Source organism: Gymnoscopelus microlampas (genome assembly GCF_963454915.1).
Source record: "Gymnoscopelus microlampas genome assembly, chromosome: 8".
Classification (NCBI taxonomy): domain Eukaryota; kingdom Metazoa; phylum Chordata; class Actinopteri; order Myctophiformes; family Myctophidae; genus Gymnoscopelus; species Gymnoscopelus microlampas.
The window spans coordinates 49773525-49791923 of record NC_139945.1 but is presented as its reverse complement, the minus strand read 5'-3'; the positions used below and the strand labels follow the sequence as shown (position 1 = coordinate 49791923).

General features: G+C 41.4%; 1 protein-coding gene across 3 annotated transcripts; it reads left to right on the top strand.

Annotated features, from left to right (window-relative positions):
* Positions 1-4907: 4907 nt before the first annotated feature.
* On the top strand, positions 4908-17609 carry ppm1da (protein phosphatase, Mg2+/Mn2+ dependent, 1Da). 3 transcript variants are annotated; one of them, XM_084064450.1, is made up of 7 exons: positions 4908-5280; positions 6649-7020; positions 7983-8211; positions 11065-11189; positions 12378-12559; positions 13837-14061; positions 14754-17609. In XM_084064450.1, exons 1-7 carry the CDS (start codon positions 5034-5036, stop codon positions 15168-15170), a joined length of 1797 nt encoding a protein of 598 aa, XP_083920576.1. In that variant the 5' UTR covers positions 4908-5033; the 3' UTR covers positions 15171-17609. The 3 variants fall into 3 exon arrangements, with proteins under 3 accessions (XP_083920576.1, XP_083920575.1, XP_083920574.1); XM_084064449.1 differs by having other exon boundaries at positions 6646-7020; XM_084064448.1 differs by having other exon boundaries at positions 6622-7020.
* The last annotated feature ends 790 nt before the right edge of the window (positions 17610-18399 follow it).

The following is an 18399-nucleotide window of genomic DNA, read 5'->3' as shown; positions in this document are numbered from 1 at the left end:
ATCTGTATAAAATCTTTAGAAAATGGCAGATCTACAAGCTCACAATGTGTTGCATCTGAAGTGGTTAACGTTTGTTTTGTAATAATAATCAAAATCTACAAACGAACTAGTAACTAAACGGTTTAAATAGCCTAACCAGTGTAGTCCGGCCCATTGTAGTGGAGTAATAGTACAATGTTTTCCTCTGAGATGTAGTGGAGTAGAAGTAAAAGTATTGAATATTGGAAATACTCCAGTAAAGAAAAAATACCTCAAAAATTGTATTTAAGTACAGTACTTGAGTAAATCTACTTAGTTACTTTACACCACTGCCATAGCGAATGATAGCGTTACTAAACTTATTCTAATTCGAAATCGTATATTTACGCAAGTTGGGCTTACCTTTAAGTACAGTTTTATAGGCCTACTTTACTTGAGTGTTTCCATTCTTGATACTTCATACTTCTTCTCCATTTATTTTTTTTACTCCATTACAATTTTTGAAAACTTTACATAATTTATATTTATTTGTCATAGCTGAAATATCGGTGTAAGTTGAGATTTTGTTGAGTAAAATATTGGTTATCATTATTTTAAAATGTATAGACATAAAACATTTTTTGTGTATTTGGACAAAAAAGTACCTTATGATGCCTGTCCGTGCCTCGACCCCCCGACGCAAGCTTTTGTAGGTACTAGGTATGATGCAATTTTTGGCAAACATGTTTATTTTTAACATTTCATGAACCACACTCATATCTGTAATAATATTGTAGACCCATACTCGTATTTCCCTAGTCACAATTGTCTAGTCAAATCACGAGTCATGATGGTAATTCAAGATAACATTCAGTACAAATTGTATTTCAAGATATATCTCTCCCATACATTGGTCCAATCTCTGGCCACATCAATGGTGGTCATTAGTTGTAGTGTGATCACTGATCCTTATTTTAAACTGATTTGTTTCCTTTATTAAAATGATTCATAATTAGTCCAGATATGTATAGGCTATATCTATATATAATTTCATTGATTGACAAAAGATGTATGCCACTGGTGATAGATTGTAGGCTTACATAAAGGCTATATATTTACACCTATTATTAGTCATGGTATATTCAACCCAGCCAGTCAAAGTAAAAATGGCTAGGCTATATCAGACTTAAGTCTTCCTATTTAAATTGAATTCTTAGTTTTGTTTATTACATTTGTATTTGTATTAGTTATAGTATTTCTACTGTATTGTATCTGTCCTGTTTTACATTATGCTTACAATGACACCTTTATTTCCCTCAATAAAGGTCTGTCTCCATCTACAAGCACACAACAATATATAATATAGATATTATTCAGGGACTACAGATGAAAATTAGCCAACTAGAGTGTTTATAAGGTCTCCTTGCTGCCTCTCCAGCTCTTTAAACAGAAAATGCATTTTCAGGATGTGATACAAACTATCTATAGCAATGATTACTGTCAGAATATAGAGCTTTAACTAAAAAATCAAACAAATGTTTAAACAAAATCTTTCATTTTCAATAACTTTGAGGTAAATCATTAGGACTAGCACTAGGATTAAAACTATAATTAATTTATTACAAAACAACATTTTGCGAGTATCACTTTCAGAAGATATTGTAATGTATGGGAGGCATTAAAGGCTAAAATATTTAAGCAGGTTGATGCTTGATGCATGCTTGCTTTTCAGAGCAAAATGAAAAATTTGCATTATTCATTTCAGATGTGGAGAATGAGAAAAAGCAACTAAACCATTTGATCACTTGCAAAGAAAAGCATTTGTTCAAAAGTGTATTTTATGGCTGATAGTTTTGCCATAGGACAAAACATTAATGTGGTGACCACAAGAATATCATCTCTGCTACGCCTAACATAATTTCCACTTTACAGCAGGATCTCTCCATTTCCCTTGTTTATTTATATCCCACGTGTTGCACAACATCAGGGACACCAATGCACCAACTACCCCACAATGGAGACCAAGCCTCCATTCCATAACCCTATGGTAAATGCATGATATAACATCAACAATAGCCGGTAACCTTCCGTTTCCAAAGCGGCCGTTCTCCCTCCACTGTCACTGTTACTTACTGTTGCATTACAACATAACATAACATGACATGACAAAGACAAAGGCTGGGGGAGCCTGAGAGGAAAGCACCCTGCATTACCCAGGCACTGGGAATGCACAAGCTAGTGTGTGCTCAGTGCTCAGTCCCAAGCCTGCGTATATTGGGGAGGGTTGTGTCAGGAAAGGCATCCGGTGTAAAACTTGTGCCAAATCAAATATGCGGACTACAAATTTCCATACCCGATCGGTTGAGCCCGGGTTACCAATCACCGCCATCGGTACTGTTGGCCAACTGGTGAAAACTATGCTACTGTTGGGTGCATGAAGGAGAAGGAGAGGGGGAAGGCAGTTCTGGAGGAAGCAGGAGAGGAGGAAGGGGGTGAAAGTTGAAACTTCAAATGCACTATGGCAAGGGGAGAGAGCAAGCTGATTTGATGGAAAGAAGGAAGGTAGATACTGTGAGACCAGATGGAAGGGGTGCAAGGCCAAAAGTATTGGACAGAGGTTCAAACTGTATGGGGTGGACGGGAGACGAAATGGGGTTGATATAATCCTAAAGGAAGTGTATACAAACAGTGTTATGGGGGTGAGGAGAAGTTCAGAGTCTAGACAGAGTGATGAGCATAGTAGTAGAGTAGAGTTCTAGAGTGAGTTAGATGAAGTGGTAGAGAAGATACCCAAGGGCCAAGGGGTGAGAGAGTGGTGATTGGAGCAGACCTCATGGGTATGTGGGGGAAGCAAACAGAGGGGAAGGGAACAGAGGTGATGAGAAGGTGATGGGTAGGTATGGCGTTAAGGAGAGAAACAAAGAAGGACAGATGAATCGATGGTGGACTTTTCCAAAAGGATGGAAATGGCAGACGCCTATATTAATGTGCAGTTTAAAAAATAACTTAACTGAGAATGAGCATGTGAGTATTAAATTGATATGTCACAGATATCACAGATGTCTCTTGGGCATGAGGAGATATTAGGCTACGATGAATTCAGACACCTCTCGTTTCCACGTGATGTTTTGGTGAGCAGAGATCTTTTGTTTTCTATATGTATTTGATTTTACTATTACAATAAATCTTACACACATTCTTATGTGTACAGGTATGCTGTTCTCTGTGCAGTCTTACACATTGTTCTGCATTTGTTTATACAATAAATCATGCACATGGTTCTGCATATGTTTATATGTCACAATCCTACAAAGTGGAAACACTAGGGATTGGACTGCTACAGTAGGAAACTGGACAACAGACTTGGATCATGGATGAACGGACTTGAAGGGCATTCTCTTCTTCGGGAGAATGCCTTCAGGGAAAGTATATATGTAATTCTAATCATGTAAATAATAAAATGATTGTATGATATGATTGTCATTTCACAATGCACATTGCACAATTAAGATTTTCACAAACTTACTTGTAAACTGTGATGTGACAATAAATAAAGATTGATTGATTGATCCATTATATTAGCAGTGAATTTGTATTTGTAACAACCTCATACTAGCACCACAAAGGCCTTAAAACAAGGCTCTCCAGAGTACATCCCAAACTGGTCGGGCTACTGCTTGGCCTTATATCTACAACTCATCTAACCTCTGCTCATTTTGCTAGGGTGGGATGGCTCAGGGTAGAGGACAGAGTACAGCAACTTGCAATGGGCCTGGTCTACAAGATACACTACACCACAAAGACACCCATGTTGTATCAAAAACGTGGGGCGCCGATTTGTGTCCGCGCTCCTGGCGCGCACGCGGACCGGACACGGAATATTTGCGGTTATTTTCCGGGTTTGTTACCTTTTTAGGTTTTTTTTGTTACTTTAATGCGATTAATTTGGTTAATTTGGTACCAAATTTACTCCATGAAGTGAAGAAGTCAGTGTTTTTTTTTGTGATGAGTTTGTCATGGGTGCTCTTCATTTCCCCTGGGTGCTTTAGCCCCGAAGCACCCGCAGTATCGGCGCCCTGCTCCACAAACACAACACCAGAGGGAGCTCCACAAATCACGTTCAACCCAGATTTGGCTCAAACAAGGGGTTAAAATCGTTCTACTGCTATACCACCAAAATGTGGAATGCCCTACCAACAGTCATAAAAAAAGTGTGAATCCTTACCCTCCTTCAAAACCGCCCAAAAAGAGCAATTACAGGTGGCTGCAATTCGGAACTGGCCCGCCCCCTTTAAAAAGTCCAAGCCCCTATCACCAGAAATGCCCCCCCCCCCCTGAACTGTTTACTGTACATGTTTTTCTTTTTGATTACTACTCGTTTATATGCTGCTTTTGCGTAGTATTGTATATTTGTCAGTCATTAAATGTTTCGATGATTTGAATACTGACAGGACCCCAATGGAAACAAAATCCTTTTAGCATCCTTCTGTATAGAACAGTACTTTCTGTGCTTTTTTGCAAACTGTTAATAAAGTATTCAATCAATCAATCAGCCTCTGGAGGGCAGTAACTACCACGAGTGTGTGTCGCAATGGTCGCTACGCACCGAGAAGAAGACAGGACCACGACGCTGACGCAAGCCCCCAGAGCCGTGGGGCAGTGAAGCTGCCCGCCTGGTGGTCATATCTGGGATAGCAAATCTCCTGCATTTAAAACGCTACTGCGCATGCTTCTATCGTCTGAAATGCAAGTACGCCTGCTCTATTGGCTCCAAAATTGGAGCCAACCTAGGAAGTAGAGGTACTTATGGGTGTTTCATGCGCTTAGAGCATTTTTTATTAAAATGAATAGGTGCGGGCGGGGCAGTCCGTCCTCTAGATATATTATAACTCTATGTTCTGACGTCATTGCGTTTGGGTTCTCGTTTGAGCATGTCTGAGCATGCCTACTGGGCTGGAAAATAAACAAAGGCTACTCGCTCCGCTGCGATAAAAACTCAAGCTTTTGTCCCAATTTTAACGGTTTATCCCTTTTTGTATGATATCAACACGAAACCTAATACTAATCTTCAAAACATGGAGAACGCACTGCTGATGCGGGTGAGCGTGTTCACGGACCAGGGAGGCAGGAAATACATGGAGGACGTCACCGAGGTCGTAGTGGAGCCCGAACCGGGAGAGGACGAGGCGAGGGCGGCCGAGAGAGACGGCGGCGACGGTCCGCCGGGGGTCGGTGACTCCGCCGATGGTTCCGTTGCTGCCGCCGGTGACACAACAACAACAACAATAACAACAACAACAACAACAGCAACACAACTGATAGGTCTGAAAAACGATCTATTTATGAATTATCTTAATATCTGCCATCATATCATATTTTAGCATGCCATCTTGGCCTAACTCAGTCATGTCCAGTTATTGATATAATGTTAATATGGTTGGAACTGTGTGCCCACTAGCAGCACTGCCTGGTGATAAGCGAGCCCTGTGCAGTGTTTCTTCTCTTTGGGAGCCATTATTTTAACTAATTTGCCTCCTGAAAGTTAGATAAGGTAGCAAATGTTTACAGCAGTGGTTCTCAAACTTTTTCATGTCAAGGACCCCCAAATTGACACTTATTAGCCCGCGGACCCCCATTTGAAAAGATAAGCCAGGGACCCCAATAAGAGAAGGTTTATACGGCTTTCTAGCAGTGATTCTCAACCATTTTAATGTCAAGGACCCCCAGTTTGACATGTTTTAGGCTACGGACCCCCATTTAATGGCATTTATACCTCTGGGACCCGAATTTATATTATAAAATCAATGTTAATTTAACTCTGAGAGTTAAACCATAAGGGTCCATTTGGTTCCTATCCATCATTTAGCTGGGGACCCCCTGGAACCGCCTCAAGTACCCCTGGGGGTCCCCGTACCCCACTTGGTACGGGGACCACTTGGTACGAGAGAACCAATGGTTTACAGTAACAGGTCATCACCGAACCTTAGGTTACCATGACAGCACTTGATTAAGCCTAATTATGAAGGAAGGGTGACGTCATCAGATGAAGAACCTCAGCCCAGCTGAAGATAGCTTCTTGGTGCCATTAATGTATAAGCAAATTAGGTCATCTTTGTAAATAACAAATGATGTCATCTTTGTGAAACCACGGTACGTTGCTCTGGTTACCATTACTGATAAGAATGGTTTAAATCTGTCTGCCATTCTTCTCCACCTCGGAGAGAACTTTTACCATCATGACATGAGAGATACTTTCCACCCAGGAGAGTCATCATTAATTGTAACTAGAAGTTCGGGCCGCTACATACAAACTGTGCATTGTGTAAGTACAGTAACGGTGCTTAAAACAGCTATTGTTATAGCCAGAATACTGAGCAATTTTTGTGTAAAGTGTGGAGTTATTTGGAGCATGCGTCTGCTGTGAGACCCTAGCGAACACTGACTCCGCACATAGTCCGCACTCCATGGGTGCTCCTCCTCGATTCTGGTAGGCAGATGTAACTTTGACGTCCTCTTTCTCACTCTATGCAAAGTCATCATTCTTTTAATACAATATACTCAAAGATCATGTCGTCTGTGTTTTGTTTCTGTGAGGATTTATGCGAGGGTCAAGGCACAGTCTAATTATAACAAGATAGAGTTTCTTTATTTTATTCTATCAAGAACATCCAGAGCACCGGACCGCAGCAGACCCCGTCGAGACGACCCCCCCGTCGTGTGCATCTGCGGCCGCTGCGTGCGTTGCACTTCTCGCGCACGGCGACGACCAAAGCAGCAGCAGCAGCAGCATCACGTCGGTACAGACGGAGGAGCGGAGCCCTTACGCCGCCGGCAGGGAGGAGGAGGAGGAGGCGGCGGAGCAGCAGCATCCCCATCGCTCGGTGGCCTTCTTCGCCGTCTTTGACGGCCACGGAGGCCGGGAGGCGGCGGAGTTCGCCCGGGACTATCTGTGGGAGTTCATAAAGAAGCAGCGGGGGTTCTGGTCCAAGTGCGACGAGGAGGTGTGCTCGGCCATCCGGAAAGGATTCGTCGCCTGTCACCACGCCATGTGGAAAAAGCTACGTACGTTTTGTTTTCGGAGATGTTCTGATAGCTAACGTTGTTTTACTACTGTTTTACTACCTACACTATCTCTCTGCATTTGATGTATGTGATTATTGTAAGTTGCTCTGGATAAGAGTGCCTGCTAAAAGCTTAAATTGTAAGATTAAACAAAAAAACTGACAGTTCGACAACAGAATAAATAAAGGAAGTCAGGTGATAGATGAACCAAACTTTCACAGACAGTTACTTCATCCCGCAGAGCCCAAAGTCTAAATAACTTGACAGCTTTGCTGTGAAAAAAGGTATTTGCCTGCAACTGTAACCGTTTCAAAGTGTATTTAATGTTCTAGGCTACTTAACACCAGAATGACCAACAGCTGACCACAATAATCATATGAATGTCCAAAGTCTACAGTACCTCTTGGACATGGACTCACCCTGGCATGAAATGTTTCAGTGGATCATGTGTTCTCTGTACACAAATGACACAACCCCCAGTTTGCTCAGCTGTTCAGCCCACATGATGACATGCCTGGGCAAATATATCACACTCAGACTCAGGAAGCATCCTGTGTTTACTTCAGATAACCAGTACACATGTGCAGTATGGGGTAAACACAGGGATAGCCTATGAAGCCTACTGAACACATATTGATAACTACATATTTATGTACTAATATTGTTATGCAGAGGTAGAAGCTAACTATTTACACAAGTATTGTACTGTCATCATGGGACCACCATGAAAATAAGCCTCTGGGCTTTACTGTGTATATCCTTTTGAAGTATTGTATTTTCTTACATTTATTCCCTTTTCAATAACAATTCCAAAGGTGCTGTAATATATTGTGTATTGCAACATCATGAGCAGCAGGCATTCATTTTTCAGAGCAACATGCCACTGCGTCTTTGGATTGGAAAGGGCACGTGTTTACTATTTGGTTGTTTTGATTCTGTTATATGTTAATCTTTCCTGTTAGCGGAGTGGCCAAAGACCCTAACGGGGCTCCCCAGCACATCCGGCACCACGGCCAGTGTGGTGATCATCAGGGGCCAGCGTATGTTTGTGGCCCATGTAGGGGACTCGGCGGTGGTCCTTGGTGTCCAGGATGATCCCTTGGACCAGTTCATCAGAGCCGTCGAGGTCACCCAGGACCACAAACCTGAGCTACCCCGTGAGAGAGAGCGCATCGAGGGGTTAGGGGGAAGGTGAGATTTTTAACCTGGAAGTTAACAATACTTGTTTATTTTTTTTAAATTGGATTTTCTTTTTTTTACAGCAATATATAACAGAAACCGGGTTGCATTCCTGGAATGTTGTATAGTTGTCAGACAAGAAAGTGTCATGTAAGGCAATTGATTTAAGGTCAATACATGCTCCTTCCGACGTTGTGGAAAAGATTTGTTTCGGACTGGCCTTCCGAACTAGTTCAGACAGTCAGGACATCTAGGGGTGCAGGAGGAGTGTCCGAAAAAAGCTATCAGGAGTACTGAATGACGTAAAAATGGAGTTCTCTCATCTCCAAAGCTATTTGCATTAACAAAAGGGCAATTGAGGACATCACAGAGAAAACACTATACAGTAGTTCTACAAAACTTCAGCAGACCTCAAGCCTCCCATCTGTGATAAAGATGGAGGCTCCTGCAATGAGCACACATTTGCACAATAGCAAATCGAGTATCTCGCTCAGGGGGTAGCATCTGTTACTGTGTCTCCAGCAAGTCTGCTGATAAGATAGTGATACTGACGGGTTGGCGCATGCATGGCTCATAACAAATATCTGTAGTTAAAGATCTGGCGCTATACATCAGCATGTGAGAAAAGACTGTAGGAAAGATTAAATTCTGTATTGTTGTTTAAACCAGTGTTTCTCAACCTGCTGGTCGCGGCCCAAAAAGTAGGCCATGAGATGCTTCTTTTAGGGGCGCAAGAATGCCTTTAGACACAGCCACAGAAATCCACTACACAAGTTTTGTGTTTAAATGGGTTGGTTATTTCTTATTGAACAACAGTTTCAGATCCTGCTTGGTTTTTAATTATTTTAGGACCATTGAACTACTTGAATCTTTGTATTGACATATAATCTTTATGTTGACCACATATTTACAGGGAATACAATTCATCACCCGCCAAAGGCATGTACTGTAGATTAACTCTTTGGCTGGGAAATGAGGAGAGACTAACAATGAGGAAACGTTCAAGTCAATCTGGCGTGTAGCAATATCTGTATATAGTATGTCATTAAATGATAAGAGTATTACTCTGATAGCTTGATACATTTACCAGGGTAGATCATCAAGCCATGCCCTGGACCCCCCAATGGGGTTTGATTTTGGAACTTGTCAAACCTTTCAGCCCTCATGAGTTTGCTGGTCTGCCTCAGTCCAGTAGAACAAAATGTTGCAAATATTTTGTATCTTGTTTGATGTTGAAAATTATATATGAGTGTACCTATTATATATATATTTTTTAAATACTTTTTATTGAAATATTTATTCATGTTTACATTTCATTTCACATTTCATTCTTTATCTTCTTGCAAACATTTTCTTTTTCTTTTTTCTTTTTTCTATCTATACACCCAGTGTTAAAGCAATAAAATGCAGTAATCAGAAAGTAATAACTATAAATAAAATAAATAGGTAATTACACATCAATTAATGCAAGATATCTTAATACTAATACCTATTAACTTATAATGGTGATACTACTAGTGGTATTTAATAATACTAACTTAACAAATTAAACCTAAAAATAAAAGGGGGGGGGGGAGTGTCCTCTATGTTGCCAATACGTTTTTTTTTTTTTTTTTTTTTTTCACATATATAATCTAAGTAACAGATCACAGCCCGAACTTCCGATGTGGAGTCGGTGCTGGGTCTCACTCATTTTCCCAACTTAGTCACCTGGCCCCATAATTTGTCCATTTACTCCATCTTCTATTAAACTCAGGTTCATTGTTCCTAATTCGAAACGTTATTCTCTCCATTTCATATATTTCCTGTACTGTTTCTTTCCATTTTTTAGGCCTTGGACTTGCAGGCGTTAGCCAGTTCCTTGTTACCTGTTTAAGGGCTGCGGTTCGGAGGATTCTATATATGTATTTGTCCATTTCTTGCGTTAATTCTAACGGTAATTTCCCCAAAATAATGTTTACAGGCTTGAGTGTTCTTTTCAAATTAAAAATCTTAGTTATGTCTTCTATAATTGATTTCCAGAAAGAATTTAGGATGGGGCAGAAGAAGAAAATGTGCGAGTGGTTTGCCCTTATCTCGCCACATTCTCTCCAACATGCCGATGTAGCAGATTTATTTATTTTGGAGAGGACGTTTGGTGTAATAAAGAATCTAGTGTATACCTATTATATATTAATGTTAACACATAGCAAAATACTAAAAAGCTATTTATTATTTTTGGCCGGTACAAAATCCTCCTGCATTTTTTAAAAATCCACCAGCCACTTTGGTCGGTAAGGCAACATTTTTAATATTTATCTCTGCCAGGCCATAACAGCTGGGGCGGGGATTATGTTTTCGTGTCTGTAAGTCTTTGAGCAGCTAATCTCGGGCACCACTGGACTGATCGGCGTGAAACTTTGCATGCACACTCCAGTAGGCCAAGGAAGAACCTCTACCCCAAAATCGGCCACATATGTAGTGTGATAACAGGCCGATTCACGTTTTGGCCTATACCTCTTGAACTGTAGGTCATGCAATAATGAAAAGTTTTCCCTCGTGGATATCTTGGATCATGACACAACTCCCTTTGTAGACCATGGCCATTTCAGCCAGACTAGATTTAATTTCTGCCATTTTGCAATGGAAAATTGGCTCAGATGAGCGCCCTTTTCTAGTTTAATATGTGGTCAACATAAAGATTATACTTCATTGACACATGACAGAGATGATGTGTTATGTGCAACAGATCCTCCTGGGACAGGAATCAAACTCAGGTGTTGTAATTCTGTGGTCAGTACATTCACAGAGTAGGCCTTTAGCCACTGGGTGCCCTGCTAACTTGGTTATTAAGGAGTATTTAACTTGGTCTTCTCCTCTTCTCAGTGTTATAAAGAAGTCTGGAGTGAACCGGGTGGTGTGGAAGAGACCCAGACTGAGTCACAATGGCCCTGTTCGCCGCAGCACTGTCATCGACCAGATCCCCTTCCTGGCCGTGGCCAGAGCTTTGGGTAAGGTCGTCAACTACACTTGTTCGATATCGATATTTCAGTAAAAAATGTAGAGTTTGACGTTATTATTGTCCAAAACGTAAATGCAAAAATGTATCTACAAGCTCACAATGCGCCACGATGCAATGCGTTGTGAGCTTGTAGGTTGAAGTGGTTAAAGAGAGGTTTACAAGATGAAATATGAATGAATAAATAAAACAATATGGTTATCTGATTCTGTAGTCATGTTCCTCCTCTTATACCTCCTTTACCTGGTCTGTTTTGTCTATAGCTACAGTATTTGAATGTTTGATTCAAGCAGTCATTCTGGAACCACACAGCAGGATGGGCCTCAATACATAGACTAATTTCCTTTATTGTAAGCTCATGATAAATAGTTGTTCAGTTTGGAAGCTGTTATTGACCTTGGCTGGGTGGTCTTAAGGTTTCCCTGGTTGAGTCACTGCTAAGTTGTGTCTGTCAGTAGATGTTCCTTCAAAGGCTAGGCGTGCTCAACCATTAAGAGTGAACTGTCTTTGACCTCTGTCCGGTGCACATTCCCAGCAACAATGAACTTCAAAAGAACAACCGCACTCACAAGTTTAATGTCTCTTCAAATGTTTAATAAGTCGCAACAGCAGTCAGAGAGGACAACAGACACGTTTTGGCCCTTCAGCCTTCCTCTGCATGCGTCAGTAGATGTTGACAGAAGGCTGAACTCTAGAGCCGTGTTCTAGTTGGAGTCATCCACTTCTGCATTTTCTACATTCTTGTAGTCGTTAACCAAGGAGTGCGTTATCTTGCTTCTCGGTTATTTTCAGTTGGGTGAATGGTTTATGTTGAACCAATTAGCTCTCTCTTTCAAGAATACTATTCCCAAGGTGATTAACCTGTAACTGCTAAGTAAACGGAAGCGCAATAGCCACGCTCAATGAAATATTCAGGTGAGCATAGATGGTTGACCGGGTTTTGTGTCGGCCACATAATCACCGTCCACAGTTTGATTGGGGACGTTCGCACAAAACTGGCCTCAGTTTTGTGCCTGCTGTCCTTAAAAAAAGCCACACTTTTTGGCATCCGACTGAACCCCCCCCCCCCCCCCCCCCAGGAGTCATACAAAGAGTTTCTGAACACTGCCATGTCATGTGACTGTATTGAGTCGGCTATGTTCTCCCGCTGGCCACTTAAGCTTAGGCTCTCACATTGCAGGTGACCTATGGAGCTACGACTTCTACAGTGGGGAGTTTGTCGTGTCCCCGGAGCCAGACACCAGTGTGGTGGTCCTGGACCCCAGTAAGCACCGCTATATCATCCTGGGGAGTGACGGTCTGTGGAACATGGTGCCACCACAGGACGCCGTCTCCATGTGCCAGGACAACGATGAGGCTATGGTGAGTGGAGCATGGGAACAGATTATGACCGGAGACCGAATCGCGGTCGTCTGTCATCATGGATGCCTTGCTTTGCCTTGGGGCACTGTTTGTTTTTAACAGTTTTTTTGTTTTAGCAGCTTACTCACTTGAGCATGGGATTAAATATGTGTTTAATCACAAATGTCATACAAAATATGTATGCAACACTTCAGTTAGCCCATGGTTCGGTTTTAACCTCAGTTTTTGGGTCACGGTTTTGGTTCAGTTTCGGCACAGTTAAAAAGAAAAAAACATGTTTTTCCATTCAGACACATTCCAGTATGACAACATCAATGTCTGGCTGTCATTATTGTCAAGGAAAAAACAAACCTGTATAAAAATATATGTCTCTCACCCAGAGCCATTGAGACTTCACTGTGCGAGGGGGAGGGACTGTTGCAAAGAAAAACATTTTAAAATGTTAAAGATTTAAAAATGTTACGCTTACAACACAATGAGAGTCCCTCTCTGCTGTCATTTGTAATTTTTTCGAGCTACTGTGTTGGAAATAACTAAACGTCTAAATGAACTCATGCTATCACCTTGGTTACCCATCAACGCAGTAGGCTAATTATATGCTCATTTATTAATCTGACAGTGTCGCTCGCCGATCAAGCTCACTATGTGTTTTTATATATACAAGCAACACCGTCAGATTCACTTGCAGGGACTTGGATTTCTTGGGCGACACAGACACAGTGCCAATTCAACAGTAAATGCGTGTAAAGTAGTAATGCTAAATGTAATTGCAAAGCTGAAAATGCTGAATTCACAAGTGCGTATTGAACTGTGTATGGTGAAACCGTATGGTTCAATATTAAACCGAGAATCATTGCATCGCTATCATCAAGACAGCTCTACTTATAGGAAAGCTGCAACTTTACTCTTCTACCCCGGATTTGAACCCGGTTTCCTGCACAAGTGCTGACATTTTTACCATTGAGCAATTAGAGCCTGCCTGCTTGCTCTGGGGATACATTGAATCTTGACCATCAGGTCAAAATTCTTGCCAGATCCTGTGTCTAGGTGAGACATGACCTTGACTTTGACACAATTTAACTTTCTCAATAGAAGAGCAGGGAGATAAAATACAACCACCCCAATTGTAAAAGTTCTATTGTATTAACATACTTTACCATACAGATTGGACACAATTACATTCTATTCTTTAGATACACGTTTAATGAATTTAAAGCTTTAAGTTTTAAGGCGTAAAATCACAGCAGCTATCTCTGTGATAACACCCTCTCCTACAGGCTCCATGCGGGGTGTCAAGCGCACGGCAGCTGGTCAGCCACGCCCTTCTGCGCTGGCGCCAGAGGATGCTCCGTGCCGACAACACCAGCGCCATCGTCATTGCCCTGCAGGAACCCGGTGTCTCCCAGGAAACGCTTCACCATGAGGAGGTGCTGGTGAACTTGGCCAAGGTGTCCCAGTGCCCCCCCCCCTCCCTCTCCCGCTCAGACACACCGCTTATCCAGGTGAGCACAGGGGAGATGAAAGGATGAGGGAAGTGTGAGGGGATTATACAGGGTGGCAAAGACGCTCCCTGAAGTGTCAAAATGCCCCTCTCAGGAGGAATGTTGTGGGCATAAATAGGCGAACGTTCTCCGAAAATAGCAGTTCGGCTATTTGCGGCAAAGAGGTTTGGTGTAGAGGGAAACAAGGAGGGCACCAAGTATAGACCCCTGGGGGACCCCGGTCAACCAAATACATTGTATTGGGCTTAAGTGGTTAAAGTATACTTAAAATCACAAATCCAGGACATTTTCATAGATGGGAATTTACATACCAGTTACTGATAGTCACTCATCCCCATGTTTGAAATTCCCTTCATAGAAATTGATGTATCGAACAGACATTTCCATTGATAACTACACTTGTGCTTCCATATCAAACATAGAGGAAATAATCAATCCATGGGGGGAGTTGGGCACTCAAGACCTATCTATACTTTTTGAGTCTAAATGTTATACACAGGGACAATTTTCCTCCCACGTTTTAATGAGGCTTACGGAAGAAGCATACATACAGACAAAGCAAAGCGGCGTTTCTACCTGAGGAAGAGTTGCTGAGTGGTCTGTATATACATAGCTGTTGTGTCTGTAGGTTTCCTCAAAACACATAACTTGATGAATGATCTTACATCTGATGTCTGTTCTCTCTCCCACAGCGTCTTCCAGAGGTGGATGTTCCCGCGGTCGTCTGTGAACTCCTCCCCACGCTGCAACGAATGGATGGCCTATCAGGAAGCCGCAACCTGTTTGACCTGTCCTTGTCGCCGTCGGGCCCCTTCGCCCCACTCCTGATGGACAGCGACATGGAACCAGCCCGCTCCAACTCGCCTCTGACCGAGGGCTCCACCCAGGGGACGGGGCCCGGGCTCGGGGACGGCTCCAGGACGACCAGTAGCAAAAGGACTGTCGATGGACCAGCGGCGGTGGCAGCGTCCCAGTCGACCAAGAAAGCGTGTCTCAGACACGGTGACAGGATACCCCTGGACACACAGGAAAATGACCAGAAACAGACGTCCAACAATGTCCCTGTCCTGCTCCAGCAGCATGGAAAGACCACAGTGTGTGTGTGCTGAGACACAATCCCACACACACACACACACACACACACACACACACACACACACACACACACACACACACACACACACACACACACACACACACACACACACACACAACATGCACGGGGATGCACACACAAACATGCTGCCTCCTCCTGCCCACAAACTCTTGTTTGTCTTGGGTCTTTTTTTTTAGAACTAAATTAGTAAGTCCAGTATCGGTGTTGCCTCTGGATTTCTGCTCGTTATTGACGAATGGCATCTTGCCAGTTGCCAGCCTATTTTGACAGTGGAAGCCGCTCTGTGTTGTGTTGGACATTGTGGAACAATGGGCTCTGCCCTCTTCATACCTCTGTTGTCAGATTTATCTGTAGTTCAAGTTGTTGCCCAAATTTACAGTTGTCTTTATCTTTAAATCTTCCTGAACATAGAGGATATTTGTGTCATTTTCACCCTATTATGCAAACTAGTATGAAAACTAACTTGTATGAAATATGTATGAACAATTATGTTAATGTAAATATTCCGGATTTTTAGGCAAGTATTAAGCAGTAAAAATGTTCCTTTAAAACAAATCAATATATTTTTATACACTGTTTTAATACACTCTGATAAAATATGAGAATCCTCCACCTCCATAAGTCACATTTTATCTTGAAATTAACCTCACTCGTTCCTCACCTGGGCTTTTAAATATTTAGATGTTAGTTTTTTGCTCTAATCGCTGGATGAGACTTGTCTTTAACACAAAATCAAAGGTGCTGCTATGGTCAGAACCAGTAAGCTAATTAATAGTTTTATGTACAAACTATGATGTTGCCATTGTTTTGTTGGGGGCAGATTGCACTTCTGTCTTTGTCCCAATGCTGGGCTTAAGCCCCCGAACCCTTTTCACAGACGGGATGTTTTGATGCAAACAAAGCATGCTTTGTTGGTAAACACAGCTGACGGTAATAACGTGAATTGCGTTGTTGTTTTAGCCCTTACTGTGTACCAGCATGCACAACTCCTGTACAGTTTACTTGATGCTGGCGCAAAGCAACACTTAAAAGAAACACACCAAAAATGTATAATTTTACCTTCAGCTGCGTTTACCAATCTATGACACGTCAAAATGTCCACATTGAAAAGTGACAATTGGTTTTCTGTCCTTCCATGATAATGAAGTTGTTTTCATCAAGTGTCCCACTTAATTAAAGACGAGGTCACCCGGTGAATGCAATTAACTTAGTATAGAAAACCAGTTGTAGCCTACAAAAGTTTGTCGATGACCAGGGTTTAAGCGCCATATACTGGGTGTTGTTTAATATGGTGAATGGTGCTGTCTAATGTTTGAATGGAGCAAGAATGTGAGTGTTTTTAGTTTTCCCTGAGTATCTGTTTGCATTTACATGTTTTACAAGTGGATTCGGAAAACGGAGCAAATATACAGTATAACCTGTAATAGGAGCTTATGGCCAGTGGAATAGTTTCAATTCACTTTGAGGGAGCATGTATTCGGCAAGTAACATTGTAATTACAGCTGAGTGTCATCACCCCACTGTACACCAGCTTATCCCCCCCCCCCCCCCCCGACAAGTACAAATTACAAAGTTGTTGACACACAAACTAGTACTGTGTGATGGGGCTTAACAGTTATTTATCTTGGGTAAGTTTCCATCTCACCTGCACTTCCCTCATGCCCTACAGTCTGAATACCACTGAATTAACAGTCTAAGTGCTATTCTGCAGCCTGTGCTCATGCAGTTAAGGATGTGTGATCTAAGAAAGGTCTTATTTTTTTTTTTTTTTGCACTGATAAAATACAAAATAGTGACTATAATTGTTTGTTTAGCTAGTGTTTTTTAGCATAACAGAAGAAATCAATAGCTTGAGTCTCAAATGTAATGAAAAGAGAGACTGGAAGAGGCAGAGTTCTCAGATTTCCCTGTTGCAAGCAGTGTGTACAGTATGCAAATTAAAGCCTTGCTCTCAGTTTTGCTTTCACGGTATCTGATAAAGCTAGACATCACAGCATGACGGTCTCTCATTTGTTATTTATGAGATCTTGTTAAGTTATTGTTCTTATATTTCTTTTGTATTTTGATAGACCAAAGTGCAATTTTTAACAACAATGTGTAGCATTCTTTATTGACTTGTTTTAGCAGATGTTGCTCAGTTGACAGTGTTTTGTCTTGAGATATGAAAATGCTCATATTTGATTGATTCATCCTGCGAATGCAAACCTACCTGTTACTGGGCTGGGGATCATGATTCTATAAAGATTTAATACTATTTTTAAGGTATTTTTAAGTGTTTACGTTAACTGGTCCACGCTGTCGAATTATGGCATCCCTTTGTCCCATAATTTATGCAGATGGCTGTGCTTACAGTAAGTAGTGCATGTGAACAGCATAAATGTGGAAATATGCTTAATCTGGAATTGAACCTTAAATAAAAGGTTTTATGAATCTTTTTTTTTTAATGCATTTTGTAGAAATTCAGTGGATTTCACTTTGAATTGTGTGCAATTTACAAAATTAAACATCTTGCATAGTTTTAGGGCCAAATCAAAACTAATAACTAGATGTAATTCACATTCACTGTGCCAACAAATGCTATGTTATATAGTGACTTGTTTGAGTCTGTCTTCACCCCAAAACCACACAAGAAATCCTATTTTACCCTTTTCTTTGCATTATTTGTGTAAAGTCCTTGACAGGTTGACTAGTGGCTTGTACAATGAGTTGACAAGCCACTGTTTGTAAAAGTTCTTCTGAAGTGTTCTGAGAAAGAATCCCTTATAAGATGCAAGGAATTCTGTGACTGGTCCACCCACACTACACTGAGATCTCCACTGGGAGGACCAGAGTTCTGCCAGCTAAAATAATCAAGTTTTACCTAAGTGAGTTCCAGTTGGTGGTCTTCAAAATAAGAGCTACGTTAATTATGTAAAACTATAATGAAAAGCAGGAAGTCAGGAATATGTTGCACACACATAATATTAATTATAAATAATTGAAGTGGTCAATTAAAAATACATTGTTGTAGTTTGGGACATTGCAAAATGCCATATACAGTATGAAGTACTGAAAATTGTTAATTTGACAAGCCACCTGTCAGTCATTCTCCAATATGTTATTTTAGAAAATACACCTTTTAAATTGACCTCCAAGTAGGGGGTAATTGTTCCCAACAATTATTAACATTCACACAAATGTGACTTTTTACTGCTGCCGAATAATGAACATGACTTTGGTTT